The 18,500-nt window shown below is 36.0% G+C and overlaps 1 protein-coding gene across 1 annotated transcript; it reads right to left on the reverse strand.

Annotated features, from left to right (window-relative positions):
* LOC142605329 (aspartate--tRNA ligase, chloroplastic/mitochondrial) lies at nucleotides 1–10,833 on the reverse strand. The gene is made up of 15 exons (XM_075776786.1): nucleotides 10,411–10,833; nucleotides 10,192–10,335; nucleotides 9,670–9,779; nucleotides 8,762–8,873; nucleotides 8,548–8,619; nucleotides 7,005–7,096; nucleotides 6,552–6,672; nucleotides 5,445–5,567; nucleotides 3,523–3,718; nucleotides 3,192–3,379; nucleotides 3,025–3,096; nucleotides 2,173–2,271; nucleotides 1,968–2,048; nucleotides 546–603; nucleotides 1–384 (listed from the first exon to the last, which is right to left on the reverse strand). Exons 1-15 carry the CDS (start codon nucleotides 10,753–10,755, stop codon nucleotides 215–217), a joined length of 1,983 nt encoding a protein of 660 aa, XP_075632901.1. The 5' UTR covers nucleotides 10,756–10,833; the 3' UTR covers nucleotides 1–214.
* Nucleotides 10,834–18,500: the final 7,667 nt, after the last annotated feature.

An 18,500-nucleotide genomic window follows, 5' to 3' on the forward strand; every position in this document is an offset into this window, starting at 1 on the left:
AAAGCAGAATAATAACCTTTGATGCTTGTTTTAACCCTGCCTAACCAAAATATTGATATATTCTGTCCTTAAATATATGGTAACCGTTCCCTCACACACTAAACTGGGTGCCAAAAGAACTAGCAAAATATCCCAGAGCAATACATATGAGGGAATATCAATGAGCAAATTCAAATAAATAATTAGTGTAGATGAACAATTGAACAACAAGACACTACTGAGTTTGAAATGATAGATCTTTCAACTGCTGAGCATCGACCTCTGATGGTGCACGAGTGAGGGCACACTGTGCAGTTGTTGTCTTTGGGAAAGCTATAACATCCCTGATGGAATTAGCACCTGCCAACAACATAACCAATCTATCCAACCCATAAGCGATTCCTCCTGCAAGGGAAAATAAGAACTTCACGTGAATTAATATTTTAAGAGCAGAATGATCATAATTTGCTATCTAGACAACACTATTGATGCATATATATGTATATAGGTATGTATACGCATGCAGGCAATGAATTGTTACTTGTAACTAGTGCAGAGTTTCATACCATGTGGTGGAGCACCCATGTCTAATGCCTCCAGAAGATAACCAAACTTTGCTTCAGCCTGTAGAGAAATTGACATATTATCACATTATTGGAGGAAAGCAAAGGTGTTCAAATCTACCTCATAAATCGACTACACTTGCATTCTTCTAGATATCCACTCTTGACTTCTCTGGCTCTTACCAATTTCATAAATTTTAGACTTTAAACTATCCACAATATTATAAATTCCGGATCAAACATCACTTTTCCCCATACAAAATTTAATATGCATTCCCTTTTCCTATTCGAGAAAAAATTAGGCAAGAGTTTATTTATTAAATTTTATAAGTAGCTGTCATTTTCATGTCCATTATTGTCTCTGTTCTCTTCCTGCTTTATATCCAAATCAACAACCAAATGAGGTATTTTTTAACGTGTTAGACATAACCTATACAAAAATTAAAAGTTAATTAGAGCATTAACAAAATGCTCATATACAGGATGGTTTTTTTTTCTGATAAATATCAGCAGTAAGGCATTGCACCAATGGAATTCCCAGTTTCCACTTCTGCTTGTGCTTACCCAAATCTCTAATCAACAAGATTACTAAATCAAATAAATAGTTCAAACAAGATATGAACCAGTGCTACATACGCAAAGACAAACAAACATACAAGCATATATGCATATGTAATATTTCTACATATATCCAATGGAGGAATAGGAAGTAATGTACTGTAACTACACAAAAATTACAAAACCCTGAGACCCATAACCCCTACCTACAATAGTGTACTTCCAACAAAGCCAAAGGTTTACGTTAATGTCTAAAGTGGAGAGGGTATTAGATATAGAATTCTGTTTAATTGGATTAAAGTTCTTATATGTGCTCAATAAACGAATTAGAATCCCAAATGCAATGATAACCTGTTTTATTATTACAACCACAATATATGAGGTTTAGATCAAACATAAATTAATCATGTTACATAGTTTCACCTTATTAATCAAACATATGACTCTCTAATTGCAATATGACCAATTCAATTTTAGCTTATTCTTATATATTTCAATGGCTAGGCTATTTTAGAAACATTTAATTCAATCTTTCACCAGTACCAAGAACAATAGTGGCCCATACAAATAAAACTCTGTATGCAAAGACAACTATGTAAGCAACACCATTTGATATTTTGCATACAGGAAGTGCACTTTTGTGACGAGCTTAGGGCTTAAAGTTATGAGCTTTATCTACTAATCTCATTCTCATAATCACTATGCAGTATAATTACATCATGTAGAGACATACAGACTTTTTTTATTAACTAATATAGATATACAGAGTATTAAAACTACAGGAAACAAAAATCACCCCAAACAATAGCCATAATAAAATGTGTGCAGAGCCAATTACACTGCACAAAAGATTATGGGTCTACTCACCTGCTCCTGGGAGATGCCAACAATTTCCAAAACCTTTTGCTGTACATCTCGTTTAAATATTCTCAAACTTCCCCCACCAATCTGACAGGACCATAGGAAACAGGGTAACAACATATTGGCTAACATCAGGGAGAAAATAATCATAGGAGCTTCTGGCTTGCAGATGCCAGAAAATGAAAAGAAATTAAAAAGGATAATATATCACCTCCACTCCATTGAAAACCATGTCATAAGCTAGTGCACGAGCAGAGGCAAGATCATTCATGTCTTCAGGATTTGGGGCTGTGAAGGGGTGATGTAAGGCCTGTAAAACAATAATTTCATCCACACATGTACAGATATAGGCTATGAAAGATGTCTTGCAACTTGTATCAACAACTAATAGCACAGAAATCCTATCTTGAAAAGCAACACAAAAATCTGAAGTCAATATAAAATGACTTAACACAATATACATTATCTAGTATTAAAACCAGCTTTTTCTTTTGGCTAAATTGAAGGAGAGGAGGGATAAGGCCCATTAAGCATAATCCTCAGCCCACCTCAAAACTCCCAAGGTAGCTTAGGTACTCAATAAAACAGCATACTGAAAAATCTTAGCTCACTAGAGATAGATGCAATAAATATAATAAGGAACAAACCTATATGCACCAAATCACAAGATGTATAGACAGAAACAAGATGCAACAAAGCCTAACATCAAAGTAATGGTAAGAATCTACAATGTCAAGAATAATTGAGTACCAAAATAAAAAAGGAACAATCTAGCCAAATCTTTCTTGATAATTCCATAGTAGGGGGGGGATTTGAACCCTGATATCTAAATTGAAAACACAAGAAGGTTTGGAAACACCAAGAGGTGCTAACCAATTGAGCTACAAGGCTTTTGGCCTACAATCTAGCCAAGTCCTATCAAACGGAAAAAGAAAAAGAAACAAAGAAAATATTCATAGTGATGATATAAGAACATGAAACAATCAATAGCAATGATTTTCACATTGGAAATTTATCACACTTCACTGGAATCGCTAGGATGTATTACAAACATGAAACAGACCTCAAGCCTCTGTTCTGATTCGTTCCACTCAAACATCGGAAAATCAGTCACCCACAGAATTGAATGCCCGGACTACATATCAGACAAAAACAGAAGAAACATCTTAGAGAACAAGAGAAACTAAGGCTATTTATCTTTTCAAACTGATGAGCAGATTAGAAACTTACATGGTCAACCAAGCCTAATTCATGGGCTACAAACAACCTCAGACGATCAAGAGTTTTATTTACTGACACATGTTGACCCACTGCAAACAACAAAAGATCACCCGGTCCAGCAGAGCCTCGTCTCAGCAGTTGATCTTTATTTGTAGGATCCAAACTTGATACTAGAGCAGGAATTCCCTCAAGACCCCCTAAATGGAAACATTGAAACTGTCAAGGGTGGAACCAAAATAACTGTTCACCATGAAAAATAAATATCTATCCATCTATTCCCCCCTCCCACCCCAAAAAAATAATAATAATAAAACAAAAAAGAAAAAAGAAACTCATTTACCATCATCCAAGACCTTCAAGAAAGGCAAACCCTTTGCTCCAGATTTGTTTGCTTCATTATAAATATCACCTTTCTTAAGAGCTGTATTTGAATAACTTTTGGCACCTGAGGGCACACATAGCATCTTAATAATTCCCCCACTCTTCAAGGCATCTGCAAAAACCCTGAAGGGGGAATCTGAGAAAATATCAGATACCTGCAGCTCCAATCAACAAACATTTTCAATAAACCCATACAGAATGGAACTAGGTCAAGCATACAAAATCAATTCTCATAAAACTAATATAACTAATCAGTCTCCACATGAAACTTCCTGAAGGAACATTCTACAGCCTTAAGTGTTCACTCAAGCTAACTACTAGAGAGTTAGAAGCAGCAACTATCAATTTTGCAATATCCAGCAATTTATGCACATATGCAAATTACTTTTATGTTTTGGATGTGAGGATTTAAAATCAAGGAATTTGAGTAGCAAATTATATTAAAAATTGCCTGATATGAGTTTCTGCATGATGATCATGACTTGTGAGTTACAAGAGACAAAAGAGAGAGATTTACTCCACCAAATCACTTGTCCTAGGTATTTAAATTGAAAATTAATAATAACATTTTTTGAAATAAAATTTGAAATCCTAGTCTCCCTTATGATTCTCTCTGAATGAAACATTGAAGAAACGATAACCACATACATGACCAGAAATATTCTTAACATTATCCACCAATGACAAGAAAGAGAAAAGGTTACCGGATACAGTTATACACTAACAAGTACAAAAGAAAATGAAAGAAGGGTGTATGATGCCCAGAGAACTTATCAAAAAAACAAAGGATGACCAGAGAACTTCCATAACACTGTACAGTAATAAGCCAATGAATGCAAGATAAGGTGTAGAGTAACCAACGCAAGTGTGACCCTCAATAAGGGTCTGTTTGGTTGGGGGGTTAGAAAAGTGGAGGGATAGAAAATAAGGGGATGGAAAAATGGAAGGATAGAAGAGATTTTAGTTTTCTCACATGGTGTTTGGTTGGGGGGTCAAAAAGTGGAGGGATAAAAATCTATTTTGTAGGTTCCTCAAAAAAAAAAAAAAACTTTTGTTTAGTTGAGAAGGAAAAAGAAATGTAAATTGTATAATTGTACTCCTATGCCCCTAGTACAAAGAAAAAATAAATAAATAAAAGAGGCTGCAAGTTGAATATGGGGAGGGCAGATTTGGAATTTCCCATCAATTTTCTCCCTCCCCCACTTTTCTCCCCACATTTGGGAGAAAACCATTTCACCCCAAATAGTGGGCCCATGGAGAAAACTCCTAGGCCCAACCATTTTCACTCCCCCCTCCCCTCCCCAACCAAACACCCGTCCCCCCCCCCCCTCCCCCCTATTAAAATTCAGTATGATATTAGATTTTTTTACTAAGTTAAGTAATTATTAAATAGGGAAGAAAACTTAAATACGCAAGGAGCGTATGAGAACCATTTTTAAAGAGTCACAATTTCAAATTCAGGAAAAAAAAAATTTTAAAAAGACAAAGAATGTACTGTCTAAACAGCCATCCAATCATACAAGGATCTCAAAAAAGAAAACATAGTTGCATGCCAGTGATGCACAAGACCATCAAAAGTCCAATTATTCCTCTCTCCCCAAATTTTTACCATATTTATCTATATATAAATTTTGGCCCAAAGGGGAGGGGGAAGGGGAAGGGGAGATTCAAACTAAATTATCCATCTTACATACTTTCTACAGGCTTGAGTGTTTGCACAGGATAAGTATTTGACAGTACAAAATATTATATATTACCAGCTGACTTATAATGTGCCTATCCATCTTACATGTTGGAAATTGATTAACCGTCGCAAAAATTGTAATGTGAGATCAGAATTGCTGTTGTGCTATATGAACAAGTTAAGAAAGAGAACATTACATCTTTCAACTCAAGATCAAATCTAATATCTGGCCTGTCAGAACCATATCGACTCATTGCTTCAGCATATGTAAGCCTTGGGAAAGGATTTGGCAGCTGGACACCTTTAATATCTAGAAAAACCTGCAATATACATAATTTTCTATGTAAGCCTTATAATGGGAAGATGCTAAAGAGACTATAAATCAATACTGCAAATTTATAGTAAACATTCAATACACCATTAAATGAACAACTTGATGAAATAATTTCTGATAACCGTATGATCAGTCGACCGGATAGTCAAAACAAAAATGTTTTCCAAGGACTACTCTAAACAGTGTTCTTGAGGGTGTCAATGAGCCTGTATTGATTCATTCACGAGCTTAGCTCATTCAAGATGAACCTGAGCAAAGTTAGGAGCCTCAAAACCAAGACCAGTTGATATACCAAAATCTGCTTTCATTAATGAATCACAAATCAAACCTACAGCTTAACAGTAAATTATTTAATACTAGACTCACAGACAATTTATTGAAGTCTCTCTATTTGACAACACTACCATTAGTTAGCTTGAAAGTCTATCTAAACTCTCTCTTGTAAGCCCTCTAAGAATTCAAGTTAAACCTGATTCTTTTTTCTATTCTTTTGATCTCCAAGTTAAATCTGATTCTACCAAGATTACTATCAACTAAAGTGATACTATATTTTACATTTTTTCATTGGTGAGTTCCACATGCATCCAATGGGTTTTGAAACCATGACCTCACCCTCTGTCCCATTCTTATGGGAGGAGGAAGTGCCATTTGAGCTAGAGCTCATTGGCGACAAAAGCAAATCAATAGTCAGAGCATTCTGCCAACATTTCTCTTGAGATCATCTGTCTACCACATCACTTAGTCAACCGTCCTTCCCAGTACTGCATCGGGATCATTATAAGGCTTTCTTCATGTTACTCCAACTTATTTGTTTACTTCCCCCATCATCTTGTTCTAAAACTTTAACAGACTCTTCTCATACAGGGCAAAGGGGGTTTTCATCATCTTCTAACTTATTTGTTAAACTTCTATTTTTGCACTTCTCATATACAATTAGGGAGTTTTTCAGTCCTGCATCATATAAACTAACCTTCCTGATCAAATCTTCATTAAGTTTCAACATGTCCTCCAAAGGAGTGAAAGCCATTTCCATATCAAGCTGTGTGAACTCAGGTTGTCTATCTGCTCTTAGATCTTCATCTCGAAAACACCTGCAGAGATTCCTTTCAAATGTGAATCACAATTTTAATTGAATAATTTCTAACAAAGATATATATAAACCAAAGACCTTGCCAAAACAAAAAGAAAAACTGTAGTGCCTATTCCCGCATATATTAAAAGGCAGAATGGTGTTCACTTGTTCTCTTCATGCAAGTCTTGGATAAAGAAAGTACACCACAAAATTAATGAGTTTGATAGAAGAAATCAGAAAGCTCCAGTCACATTCAAAACAAAGTGATTTTCTCCAAAGCTTGAAGCACTTTAAAATAAAAAAATAAAATAAAAAATCAACTCTCATGCCAGCTAGTCAGGAAAAATTTACCTTGCTATTTGATAATACCTATCGTAACCAGAGACCATTAACATCTGCTTAAACAGTTGTGGACTTTGAGGTAAAGCATAGAATGTTCCTGGCTTCAAAATAGACAATAGAGTGAATAGTCCTGCAGGTCAAGAAGGAAGCATCGCAGGAAATACATATAAACTATGAAAATTTAATCTCAACAAAACAAAATTTGCTCATTCAATTATCATTGAAAAGCACCCCCAATATATGAAAGATTGATATCACTAGTTAGATAAATGAACATTCATCTCTTTCACTGAATTGATAGCCAATATATCTACGATCATTCTATATGGTTCTACAACTCATTAATTGAGAGACTCAGATCTTTGTCATCCTCAAGACTAAGACCACACTGGTCCACACAGATATCATGCAGTGCTTTCAACATGCAATTCATTTGTGAGGTGCAACCATCTCAGAGGTGAGATTATTAATAGAAGTTATAGGCACTTAAAGCAGAATCTTACATAAGAAGCACAATCCCTAATCTGGGGATGCCTCAATACACATCCATAACATGTTAATAATGATTTTCTATTTTGGACACGCCAAAGACATGGTTGTGACATTGTCCAGACACAGTGACCACTAAATTTGAAAGGGAATAATATCGATTTTGATTACCCTCATCAACTCTTAGATCATATCGACAAATCAACTCTCAAGTCTCAACGATCGACCAACAATTTGTTCTCTCTCTCTCTCTCTCTCTCTCTCTCTGACTAGCCATTACATCATGTTCTCCTAAACCTAACTCCACCACCACCACCATTTCATCATTAGACCTGCCATGGAGGATGATAAAGAAGGGAGGTTTCTAGGGTCTACTGGAGATAGCAATCTGGGTAAGGGGAATTTCATGTTTGACTGAGTGAGTGATAGATTTAATATGCAAGGGAGAGAGAGAAATAAGGGTTATGGTGTTCATTAGGCCTTGGAATCTACTTGATCAATTTGGTTGACATGCTGGGCTAGAGCAATGATTGTGATCCAAAGAGTTATGACTCTTGCACAATAATCCTAGTATGTCACTTGGACTTCATGGCTCTACGACTCTGGGCTTTGAATTGGTTCAACAAGTTAAGTGCGCTTAGAGTTCAACTCCAAAAGAGTAATAATTGAATTTTAATTTAAATTTAGATATGTTTTCAATGCAAATGGCATGACCACACGACACTTTTATGCTTTATATAAGTACATCCCAAGTAGAAGGTATGCGATGCTTTTTATATATAATTACAAACAATGTTATTCAATAAAGAAGGTAGAATAAATACACGAGATGTGTGTCTAACTAGTAACTACCATTAAAGGATTAAAATCTAAATTATAATATATAAAATAATTAAATTTAAAAATAATAATAAAAAAGAGGACAAAGAAGAGATGCTGCCCCAAGGACTCATTCTATCATACAAAGATCTTAGCAAAATACTATTTGGTATTTGATGCTTGAGTATATCTGGCAAGAAAGTATATCCAGAAAATAGTGGCAGCTAGAAAAAAATGTACATACCTGAATTCGTGAGGGAACCAAATAATCCCGTGCACCTTCTGGAGTAGATCTAGAGAGTATTGGAGTCTCAATCTACCTTATAACCATGAAAAAATGTCAGCGATCCAAACATTTGGCAACTGTCTATTAAATTTTGGGATAAGCATAGAATAAAAGCAGTAAAAATAGAGTGCTCTTCAAAGCCGACAATCGACAATTATTCACAGGATGGTACCTCCACAAATTGATGCATGTCCTCTAGATATCTTCGAATAAATTTAACCACCTTATGGCGCAGCATTATGTTGGAATTCATTTGCTGCCGCCGTAGATCAAGACATCGATATCTGTCAACATGAAAAGAAGTCCTTTACCAGAAATTTACATAAATTTCAACTAGCAACTCTACCTCACTCCAAATAACAACATTAGCACATCTACTAGCTTCTTCTCAGCACAGGATTTCCTCAATGAATAAAGGAGTTGACCAGGAATTTTATTAGAGTCATTTATTGGAACAATTCCATGAATTTAGCAGATCACTAAGGAATAGGTAAACAACTTGAGAGGGCCCTATAAATGAGACATAGCATAAGAGTTGATAATAGAATTACTTATTACTTATCAAAAAAAAAAAAAGAGTTGATAATAGAATCACTAACAAAATGACACATGCAAGTCAGAAAACATCGAAGGAATTAAGAACTACAAGGATGCATGGCGGACACCATTATGTTGCTGATTTGAATTTTTTTTTATCTTATTTTGCTTACTTATCAAAAAATCAAAGATTTTATTGTACTTTGATTTAAGGATTCTATGGGATTTTATTATGTCATAATTATGGCTTATTATTATTTTTCCTTATTGATGTAAATCCTAAAACCCCTGAACGCTGAAAAAATGTTGAAATTGTGAATTAAATTTTGACTTAGAACTTTCAAAAGCTTGAAAGTGATGCCACACAAACTCTAGGTGGTGAAACCAAGGGTTCAGGCAGCTTGTATTGGTTAAGCCTAAGGTTGTTCTGTTATTCTTATGTTTTTTATTCTTGCAATCCCACTGCGTCAGTGCATATTAATTATAAACTGAAAAACATACACGAGTCAAGAACTAAGATGAGAGTATTTTCAAGCCAACTACCTCAAACGGATCTCCTCCTTAACAGAATCTTTAGCATCATCAGCTGTGGTAACTAAGAATGGCAACTTTGATTTCACAGCATTCAATACTTGAACATGCTCTGCAGCAACCTGGGATGCACAGAAAATATTAAATCAAATCACCCGAAGAGGCAGTAAATAACACATAAGCCAAACTAGGAAGAAATGACAACCAGTTGATTTTGATGCATAATGATACACCATTAGATGTAACCAAATGTAAAACGGGCGAGAAGATTTTAAGAAACACTATTCAAACAATATTAAGCATGAAACACAAATAGAACTAATTACAAGATACACTACTTCTAGAATGTCAATCAATTAGGCCAAAATACACTATTAGTCCCTCCCTAAAGTTGAAATTGATCGCTTTTAGTCACTAAAATAACTTGGAAATGATCTATTTTAGTCCCTAACAAACTTAAAGTGATCGTTTTAGTCTTCATTATAAGCATATGAAACAAGCAACATTTTTTTCTTCTACATGATAAAATGTCACCTCTATAAAGCCAGTTTTCATTTTCTTGTTGACAGAATCACTTGGCCGAGACCGAACAACGCCTTCTACTGCAATAACATACTCGAGCCTCAAGTCATTGATGGTCGAATGAGCCTCAGGAAACTCATCCGGCAACGTGGTGACCTGAAATTCAAAACCCAGTTATAAAATTCCAAAAAGAAAAGAAAAAACCCAATAATGATAGAAAATGAGTGGTACCTGAACGAGACCAGTATGGTCTCTGAGATTGAGGAAAGTGAGGGAACCGTGGAGGCGGTGGAGGGCGACCCAACCGCAGAGGCGAACACGTTTACCGAGATCTTCTGTGGATAAATGGCCACAGAAGCTTGTACGGGTCACCCATTGGAGAGAGTTAGAGTTAGAGTTAGAGTTGCTGTTTTTGTTGAGAGGTTGTGGGGGTTTGGGGTTGGGAATATTGTGGGTTTCACTGCTTCCAGTGGTGGAAGCAGAGGAAACAGAGAAAAGGGTTCGCGTGGTTTTGGGGAAAGGTTTGAGAATGAAGGAGCGGAGGAGAGGGAGAGTTCTGAGGAGGAGGAGAGACATCTTGGGTCACTGAGACTCACAATGTCACTGACTGAATGAGGATAGGGCTTTGGAGTTGGGGAGGGTTTAAGGATTAGAATTCCATAGCATAATTACCATTTCCATTCGGTTCAGCCCGAAATGGCCAGCATTTTTTTTTTTTTTTTTTTTTTATGGGGCCAGCATTTTTTATCTAATTAATTAATCTCTATTCCATCTTGTTCTAAACTCTATCATTCATTGTTCATTCCACTCCATCTTTTATGGAAAAAAAAATTTATATATAAGGGTAGAATTTTTTTATTATTATTATTATTATAGATAGATACTTCAAACATGTGGTATCCACTTCATAATAATTGTTTTTATCATCAAATTAAGATACCATTTTTTTTTAATTCAACAACAAGATATCATATCAGTTAAACTAATTGGAACACATAGGATAGAATTCTTTAGAAATGCAATCATATCATTTATACACTAACATAAGCTTTAAATAATTATTTCTATAAAAAAAAAAGACTCAAACTTATTCACGCTATTGTCGTTGTTGTTATTATTATTATTATTATTATTATTATTATTATTATTATTATTATTTTGGATGTGAGATAGAATTTTACTCAAATATAATCTAAATGTATTTGTGTGTGAAGATCCTTCTTAGAGACTTAAATCTAACCCTTGCTTTCCACTCCCCACAAATATTTATTCACGTTAATTATGTTCCAAGGTGAAAGGCATAAAAGAAAACGAATTAAAAGGAGTCAAAACAAATGGATTTGGACTAATGTGGGATTCTAGGGTTTTATGATATCACACTTATTCAAGTGTTCATTTTTTTTTTCTTTTTTTGCTTGGCTTTTATGGACTCCTTATTTCTAGGGTTGGTGAAGTTCATAGACTCACAAATACAGTCAATTATTGTTTTTAGTTGATAAGGAATATTTCTTCAATGCTAAAAAGAAATCAACTCAAGTTAGTCATCCAACAGAGTCTAGTCGTTCAACACCAAAAACTCAACCGATAGGGTCAATCAAATGATAGGTATTCTAGTCATTTGACATCCCAAGTAAACGGACGACCCTAGACATAGTCCCACAAATATACAACATGCCTTCCACTCTAAGCTTATGTAAACGAAAGTCTAACACATAAGACTCGTCATGTCGCTGAGGAGTCGTCACATACCTATGGGTTGTCAAGTACCCTCCCTGACACCTAACACATGAGAGTCACCACGTAACTAGGTAGTCGACACGTACCCCCTCAAGCGTTAGGTACCATTCCTAACAATTTGCAATGTAGCCTAACCTACATCTACACTTCCGACATGCTGCGGTAACAAAAGAGTAAGACCTAACAAATGGTTTTTTACACTTGGCTCCCAGACTCTTTCATGTTCTCCACTCCACTATCTCTATAAGGAAAAACTTGTACACTATGCCCAAAGATCATTCTACATATTCATATCCTCCAAGTACAGAAAGTTAGACTCAAAGGTCTCAAGACATTAACTCCATACACTCCCTAGAAGAGAAAAGCCTACATTCACGCGAGCTTGGTTAGCTTTAAATCATTATATAAGTACAATACCTTCTCTTCTCCAAGGTATGTATAATTTCCTAACTCTCATACTTTTTGAGTTATTAGAGATCATTCAATCATTGACTTAACCTTTAGAGGGTCTTTGGTCGGCACCACACCAAATCCAATTAGATTTTAGATTGGATTCAATTGGAGTCCAATCCACATGTCCCATGTAATTTTTATTATTTTCTTGCAAACGAAGTTTTGGGTGCAAAAATCGAAAAGTCCAAATCAAATTAGATTCTAAATTTTATATATATAAATAACGTTAACCATGCGAATTTAATCATTTGACTTACTCTCGCTTTGAGAATTTGATCGTCATTATGATCATGCTCGTCGGTTTTTAACCATGCAAATTGAATCATATGACTTACTCTCACTTCGAGAATTTGATCGTCATTATGATTATTCTAGTCCAAATTAAACCTTATGTGATGATTTTACTCTTATCAAGATTTTTATCATCTACTTGGTTTTACTCGTTGGACTTTCAATGATGGGCTTTCTTTTTGAAATTTGTTTTTCTTTTGTATGGTAAATAATACTTTCAGATCTTTCAAGAGAACGACATTTATTCATGTGGGGAAAAATGCCCCCTTATTCATTCCTACTTAGAAAACAGTTTGATGAAAGAAAATTGAAAACATCATCTAACTAGTGATAAAACCTCTTGAAGTGCTCCACATTCCATGGACGAGGTAACTGTTTGTCTTTGAGTGATTCGAGGTAACAAGTTCCTCTTCTGGAATACAAGTCGATCTTGTATGAGCCTGTGTATTTTCGTTGTCATTCTTTCAACTGGGGGAACGATCCTTCTTCTCCTTCTTTTTGTGTTGGAGCTTGTCGATTTCTTCCATCCTTCGCTTGCCATCTACTCCATTCGCCGTTAATGCATCCTCTCCGTTCATATACTTCTGGGCTTTGAACAGGAGGTTTGTCATTGTAGTTGGCGGAGTCTTCCCTAGAGAGAAGACGAGGTCAGGATTGTTCAACCTTACTTGGAAGGTCGCCATTATCACCTGATCATTTGCCTCATCAATTTCTAACACTGCTTTGTTGAAGCTTTTTACATACTCTCTCAGAGTTTCCCCTTCCTATTGCTTCACAGTTAGCAAATGTGAGGTGGGCCTCTTATGGCGCTGGCCCCTAATGAAATGGCAGACAAAAGAGTCGCTTAGCTGCTCAAAGTTCGCCATAGATGTGTGTGGGCAGCTTGCTAAACCACACCTTTGCTGCTCCTCTAAGGGTTGTAGGGAATGATCTGCAAATTACCTCGTCTAGGGTCTGCTAGAGGTTTAATATTGTCTTGAATGCCCCTATGTGATCAAGGGGAACCTTAGTGCCATCATAAACCTCCAGTTGTGGGAGACAAATTTGGGAGGTAAAGGGCACTCCAAAATGCTGGCAGTGAAGGGTGAGTCTGTCTTTTTGATCATGCCATCAAGATTTATCGTGGTCTTTCCCATCATGGCATTCTTGACTACGTCTAACTCCTTCCTCATGTTTTTCATTATCCGAACATTTCCATGAGTCAACTATATGGTGTGCTTAGAATTTTCTCTTTTGCTATTTCTTGGACTATAGGCTTCATCGTCATTGTCATTGCAATTACGCCGTGACTGTGACATATTTGTGCCCTTTGAATGCATGTTTCACTTCAAGTCTTCATTTTGTTTCTTCAATTCTTGCACATTGGCTGCTAGTGCTTGGATTTGTTGAGCCATCACCACTAGGTTCGGTGGCACAGTTGTGGTAGAGTCCATTGGTTCTAAGGAACTTAGTTAGTAGAAAATTCAATGGCGTATTGATTGATAGCCCGTCGTTCCCCACAGACGGCGCCAAACTGATGAAGCAGAATTTCGCCTCGTCAGTATGTTCCTCATCAGTACAATGGATGCCCTGGTATGTATCTCGTCAATACTATGGACGACTTGGAGATCCTGTACCAAAGAAAGAAATAAATAGATAGTGGCACCGGTTTGGGGCCTGCCAAGGACCCTCCGATACTTAAATTAGCTTAAACTCTTTAGAAATCTATAATCTATAGAGTAATTTGTGTGTGTGTTCAACATGTCTCACTTAATTGTCTCTCCTGGCTTTAAAGAGCCTTTGTGTGAGTAAATGCTCAGTTTACTGGGCTCTCTAACGTTGTACCATAGCTAGAGGATTTATGGCCTAATAATGAACATTTATCCTCAGTCCTTTAACATCTGTAACGGCCATTAAATGTGCATAATTGGATGACAGTAACGGCTCCATGCTCATTTATCATTTGGACATTAAAAGTTGTCTAGAACTAATGCGCTTATGCTCGTCCATAATTTTACTCGTCATTAACATGAACGGTTTGCAATATTGAAGAGCATTTTATCGCTATCCATCAGTTATGGTTGAGTTGGAGGGTTAAATGGCTCATTTAATAGCCATTTAACTTCCCCATTCAAAGTCCTATAACGATTGTGTAATTGTTAGCTTGAGATAGTTGTAACAGCTGTGAGCTGATAGTTGGAAAGATTGTACGTCCGTTACACTTGTGTCATTTAAGTAAGAAATTTATATTTGAGCATTAATGTGTGCTTATGATCGTCTTTAGTAATGACAGTCGTCCTTAGTAATGACAATCGTCTTTAGTAATGATGGTCAATTTATAGATGACCATTTTACACTACTCATCAAGTATTATACTCAATTTGTGTTAGAATAGCAATGCATTAAAGTACATCGCATAAATTCTAACACTCATTGAAGCAGATTTATAGGCCAAAACAAACTCGGCAGAACAAACTCAAAAGCTCCATGAAAATACGAGTATTAAGCAGAAAACATAAGCGAATAAGAATTGTACCTTAAGAGCATTTTAAAAAAAAATTATTTATTTAGTTCTTGGGTTTTTGAGAGAGGATTTGAATGATATATGGAAAGAAAGGGAAAAAAAAAGTCTTTAGTCTAGCTTGCTATAAAGAATGAGAGAGACAGTGGAGAGAAAGAGCCAATTGTTTGGAAAATACTATAGAATAATACTAGTAACGTACCACCTTTTTTTTCTAAGACAAACAAACCACTTAGGTATATTTCTACTCACTCGGTATGATTTTTGTTTTCACTCAATCACCACCGTTGATTTGATTGATCAGGTTCATTTGGTATAAGTATTGCCTTTCTGTTTCAGTTCAAATCTTATCATTTTATCTGTAAAGTAAATTAAAAGAAGTAAAATAAAATCTGCCAATAAAAAAAAAAAATAAGAGCATCCCCATCCGGAAGGCTATATGCCAAATGTAACCAAAATTTAGCATTCAAGCCCAATAACTTTCAACATCCAGAAGGCTACTCATGGAAAAGTATAAATTTTTTTGGCATAGTAACAGTACCATCGTAAATATATGATGGTAATGTAGCTAAATGGTATGTATGGATAATACTTTTTTAATACCCCTAAATTTCTCTCTCCTCTCTCTCATTTTTTTTCTCTTCTCTTCTCTCTCTTCCTTCCCTCTTTCTCATCTGCTCTATCCTCTCTTCAGACCCAAACACCATCCTCCTCACAAATCCAACATCACACATCAATGATCAAACCTAAACAAAACCACATCAGAGACAAAACACTAGATAGCAACCCAACTCAGTTTTGAAATAGCAAAACTTGATTCAAAGGCAAAACCACATCACAGTGGTTCATTTTTTCTGGTCGTTTGCCATCCGGGTCGTGTTTTGTGTTCTGGGTTTTGGAGTTCTGGTTTTTTCTATTTTTTTTCTCTATTGTGACGCTGCAATTCTCGTTGATGATGGGTTGATCTAGGTTGATCAATGATCGAGGAAACGTTGATCTAGCGGTGGCGGTGGCAGTATTGATCAGGCGGTGGCGGTGTGATGTGGGTTTGGTCAAGGTTTTGCTCAACAACTATTTGGGTTTTGATCGGGGTTGATCTGGGTTTTTTTTTTTTTTAATATGGGTTTTTGTTCTGGTGGAATTTTGGCGGGCAGTGGTGGCGTGGTGGGCAGTGGTGGAGGCGCAATGGTGGTGACTAGGCAATGGAGGCACGGTGCTAGAGGTTGAGGGAGCTTGTGAGCTTGTGAGACCCACTGATACTAGCGGTGACAAGTTGTTGATAAGGAACTGAAAGTGAGTGAGAACCAAAGAGAAGCGCAAAGAAAGAAAAAAAGAAAGAAATGGTATGGTATGGTTAGACTAAACAAATGAAGATGGAAGATAAAGGAATGAGAAAACACAAAGAAAGAAAAAACAAAAATAAAGATGGAAGGTAAAGGAATGGAGGAGTCTGGAAGAAGGTGAAAAGTAAAAGAATATATTTTATTGCCTTTACATATGCGTGTGGAGGAGTCAGGAAGAAGGTGAAAAGCAAAGAAAAGTCGGGAAGATGTATACGCGTGTGGAGGAGAAAATTGGAAAAAAAAAACCAAAAAAGGAAAAAATATATTTTATTGTGTAGATATATTATTTTAATGATTAGAATAGGAAAATAAAAGTTTGGATGTTAGATGTGTTGTAAAATAGTATGGTATAATTGATAAAATGCTTTTTGAGATGGTAAAATAAGATAGGATGGCATTTCCGGATGGGGATACTCTAATGATAAAGTAGTAAAATCTGGATTGGTAAAAAAAAGGGTTAGAAGGCTTTGATTTTTAAAATTTTTTGTTGTCTTTGGGAGCAAGGGTTTATTGAGAGTTTTATGTTTTAACTTTTATGGCTGATCGCGATCCTATTCCTAGCCAAAGCATGTATACTAGACCTGGGACTAGGTCATTATGAAAAAAGAATGTACGGGTTATTTTCGTCTCCTCAGTTTTTTTTTCCTGACAAGTTGTTGGTTGTGTAATGGTTTTGAGGTGATGACCCAAATGTGAAGTTTTTCACCGTGCTGAGCCTCACTTTAATTCCCGTGCATCTCTCTAGTGGAGTAATTTGCTTTTGTTTTTCGATGGGTATATCTAGTCATTTGATACTTTGGGAGTTGATTACATTTGACACCCATTTTTGTTTCTAAACAAGAGGTTGTTTGGTATCGTTGTTTAAATAACAGCTTTCAGTATTTAAACAACATTATAAATATTTTTACATACATTTTCATCCATACATATTTCCAAAAAACAACAACAATATTAGTAGAAATCTCTTACCAAACGGACCCTAAAAGGCCTTATAGGCTTATAGGAAATAATTATGGACAGAATAAGGACTATTAGTGTGGCATAGAATTACGGACAAAAGAGAATTGTACCAACTGGGAGCCTGAGCACAACTTAATTGTAGCTGCATGTATGTCATTGTCCTCTTTGTACCATTTAATATAATGGTCTTTCCCTTTTCTTTTCTTTTTTAATTTTTTGGCAACGCCGTATTACTAGTTAACTTAATCTACATCAAGATCATATGATTTTTCTTTCTTTCTTTCTTTCTTTCTTTGTTTTGGTTATTTGGTGTTTTTTTTTTTTTTGGGTAAACCAGAGAATGAAATTAAAGACTAAACAGATAATACATCAACATTCACAAAGCAATCATAAGTCATTCCTGAATTGTCAAGATTAACTAGCAATAGCACCTTAAAATTAGGAGTTAAAATAAAACAAAATCATCATTTAAAAGGGCTCCACACCGAGCAAGAGCATGGACACATTTATTTGCCTCTCTATAGCAATGCTGGATTTTCACTTGAGGGATGAGCTTCAGTCCTTCCTTGCAGTCAGCCAAGATCGAGTCATTTGAACTAGAGGGGTCGTTTCCCTTGCTGAGAAGATCAACAATTAGTTTTGCCTCCAGTTCAATAACCACAGCAAGCAAGTTGAAAGAGATGCATAGTTGGATGCCATCTCTAAGAGCCCAGAGTTCCGTTGCGACACTGGTAGACCACCCAATGGCTCTTGCATAACCTTTAATCCAGGCACCATTCGCATCTTTGATAAGGCCACCCCCACCAACTCGGCCAGGATTCCCCAAAGAAGACCCATAATAATTGAGCTTGAACCAGTTAATTGGGGGAGGTAGCCACTTAACTTGGATCGTAGACTTTGCAGGTTTGTCGTGATAGTTTGCTCCAACAAAGACAAATTCCGGCTCCATCATGGTAAGAATATCTTCTTGATCTGCTTTTGGACAATCTCGGATTATTAAGAGCTTGGCCATGGCAAAATTTGAGAAAATACCCACA

Source organism: Castanea sativa, chromosome 7, assembly GCF_040712315.1.
Source record: "Castanea sativa cultivar Marrone di Chiusa Pesio chromosome 7, ASM4071231v1".
Classification (NCBI taxonomy): Eukaryota; Viridiplantae; Streptophyta; class Magnoliopsida; order Fagales; family Fagaceae; genus Castanea; species Castanea sativa.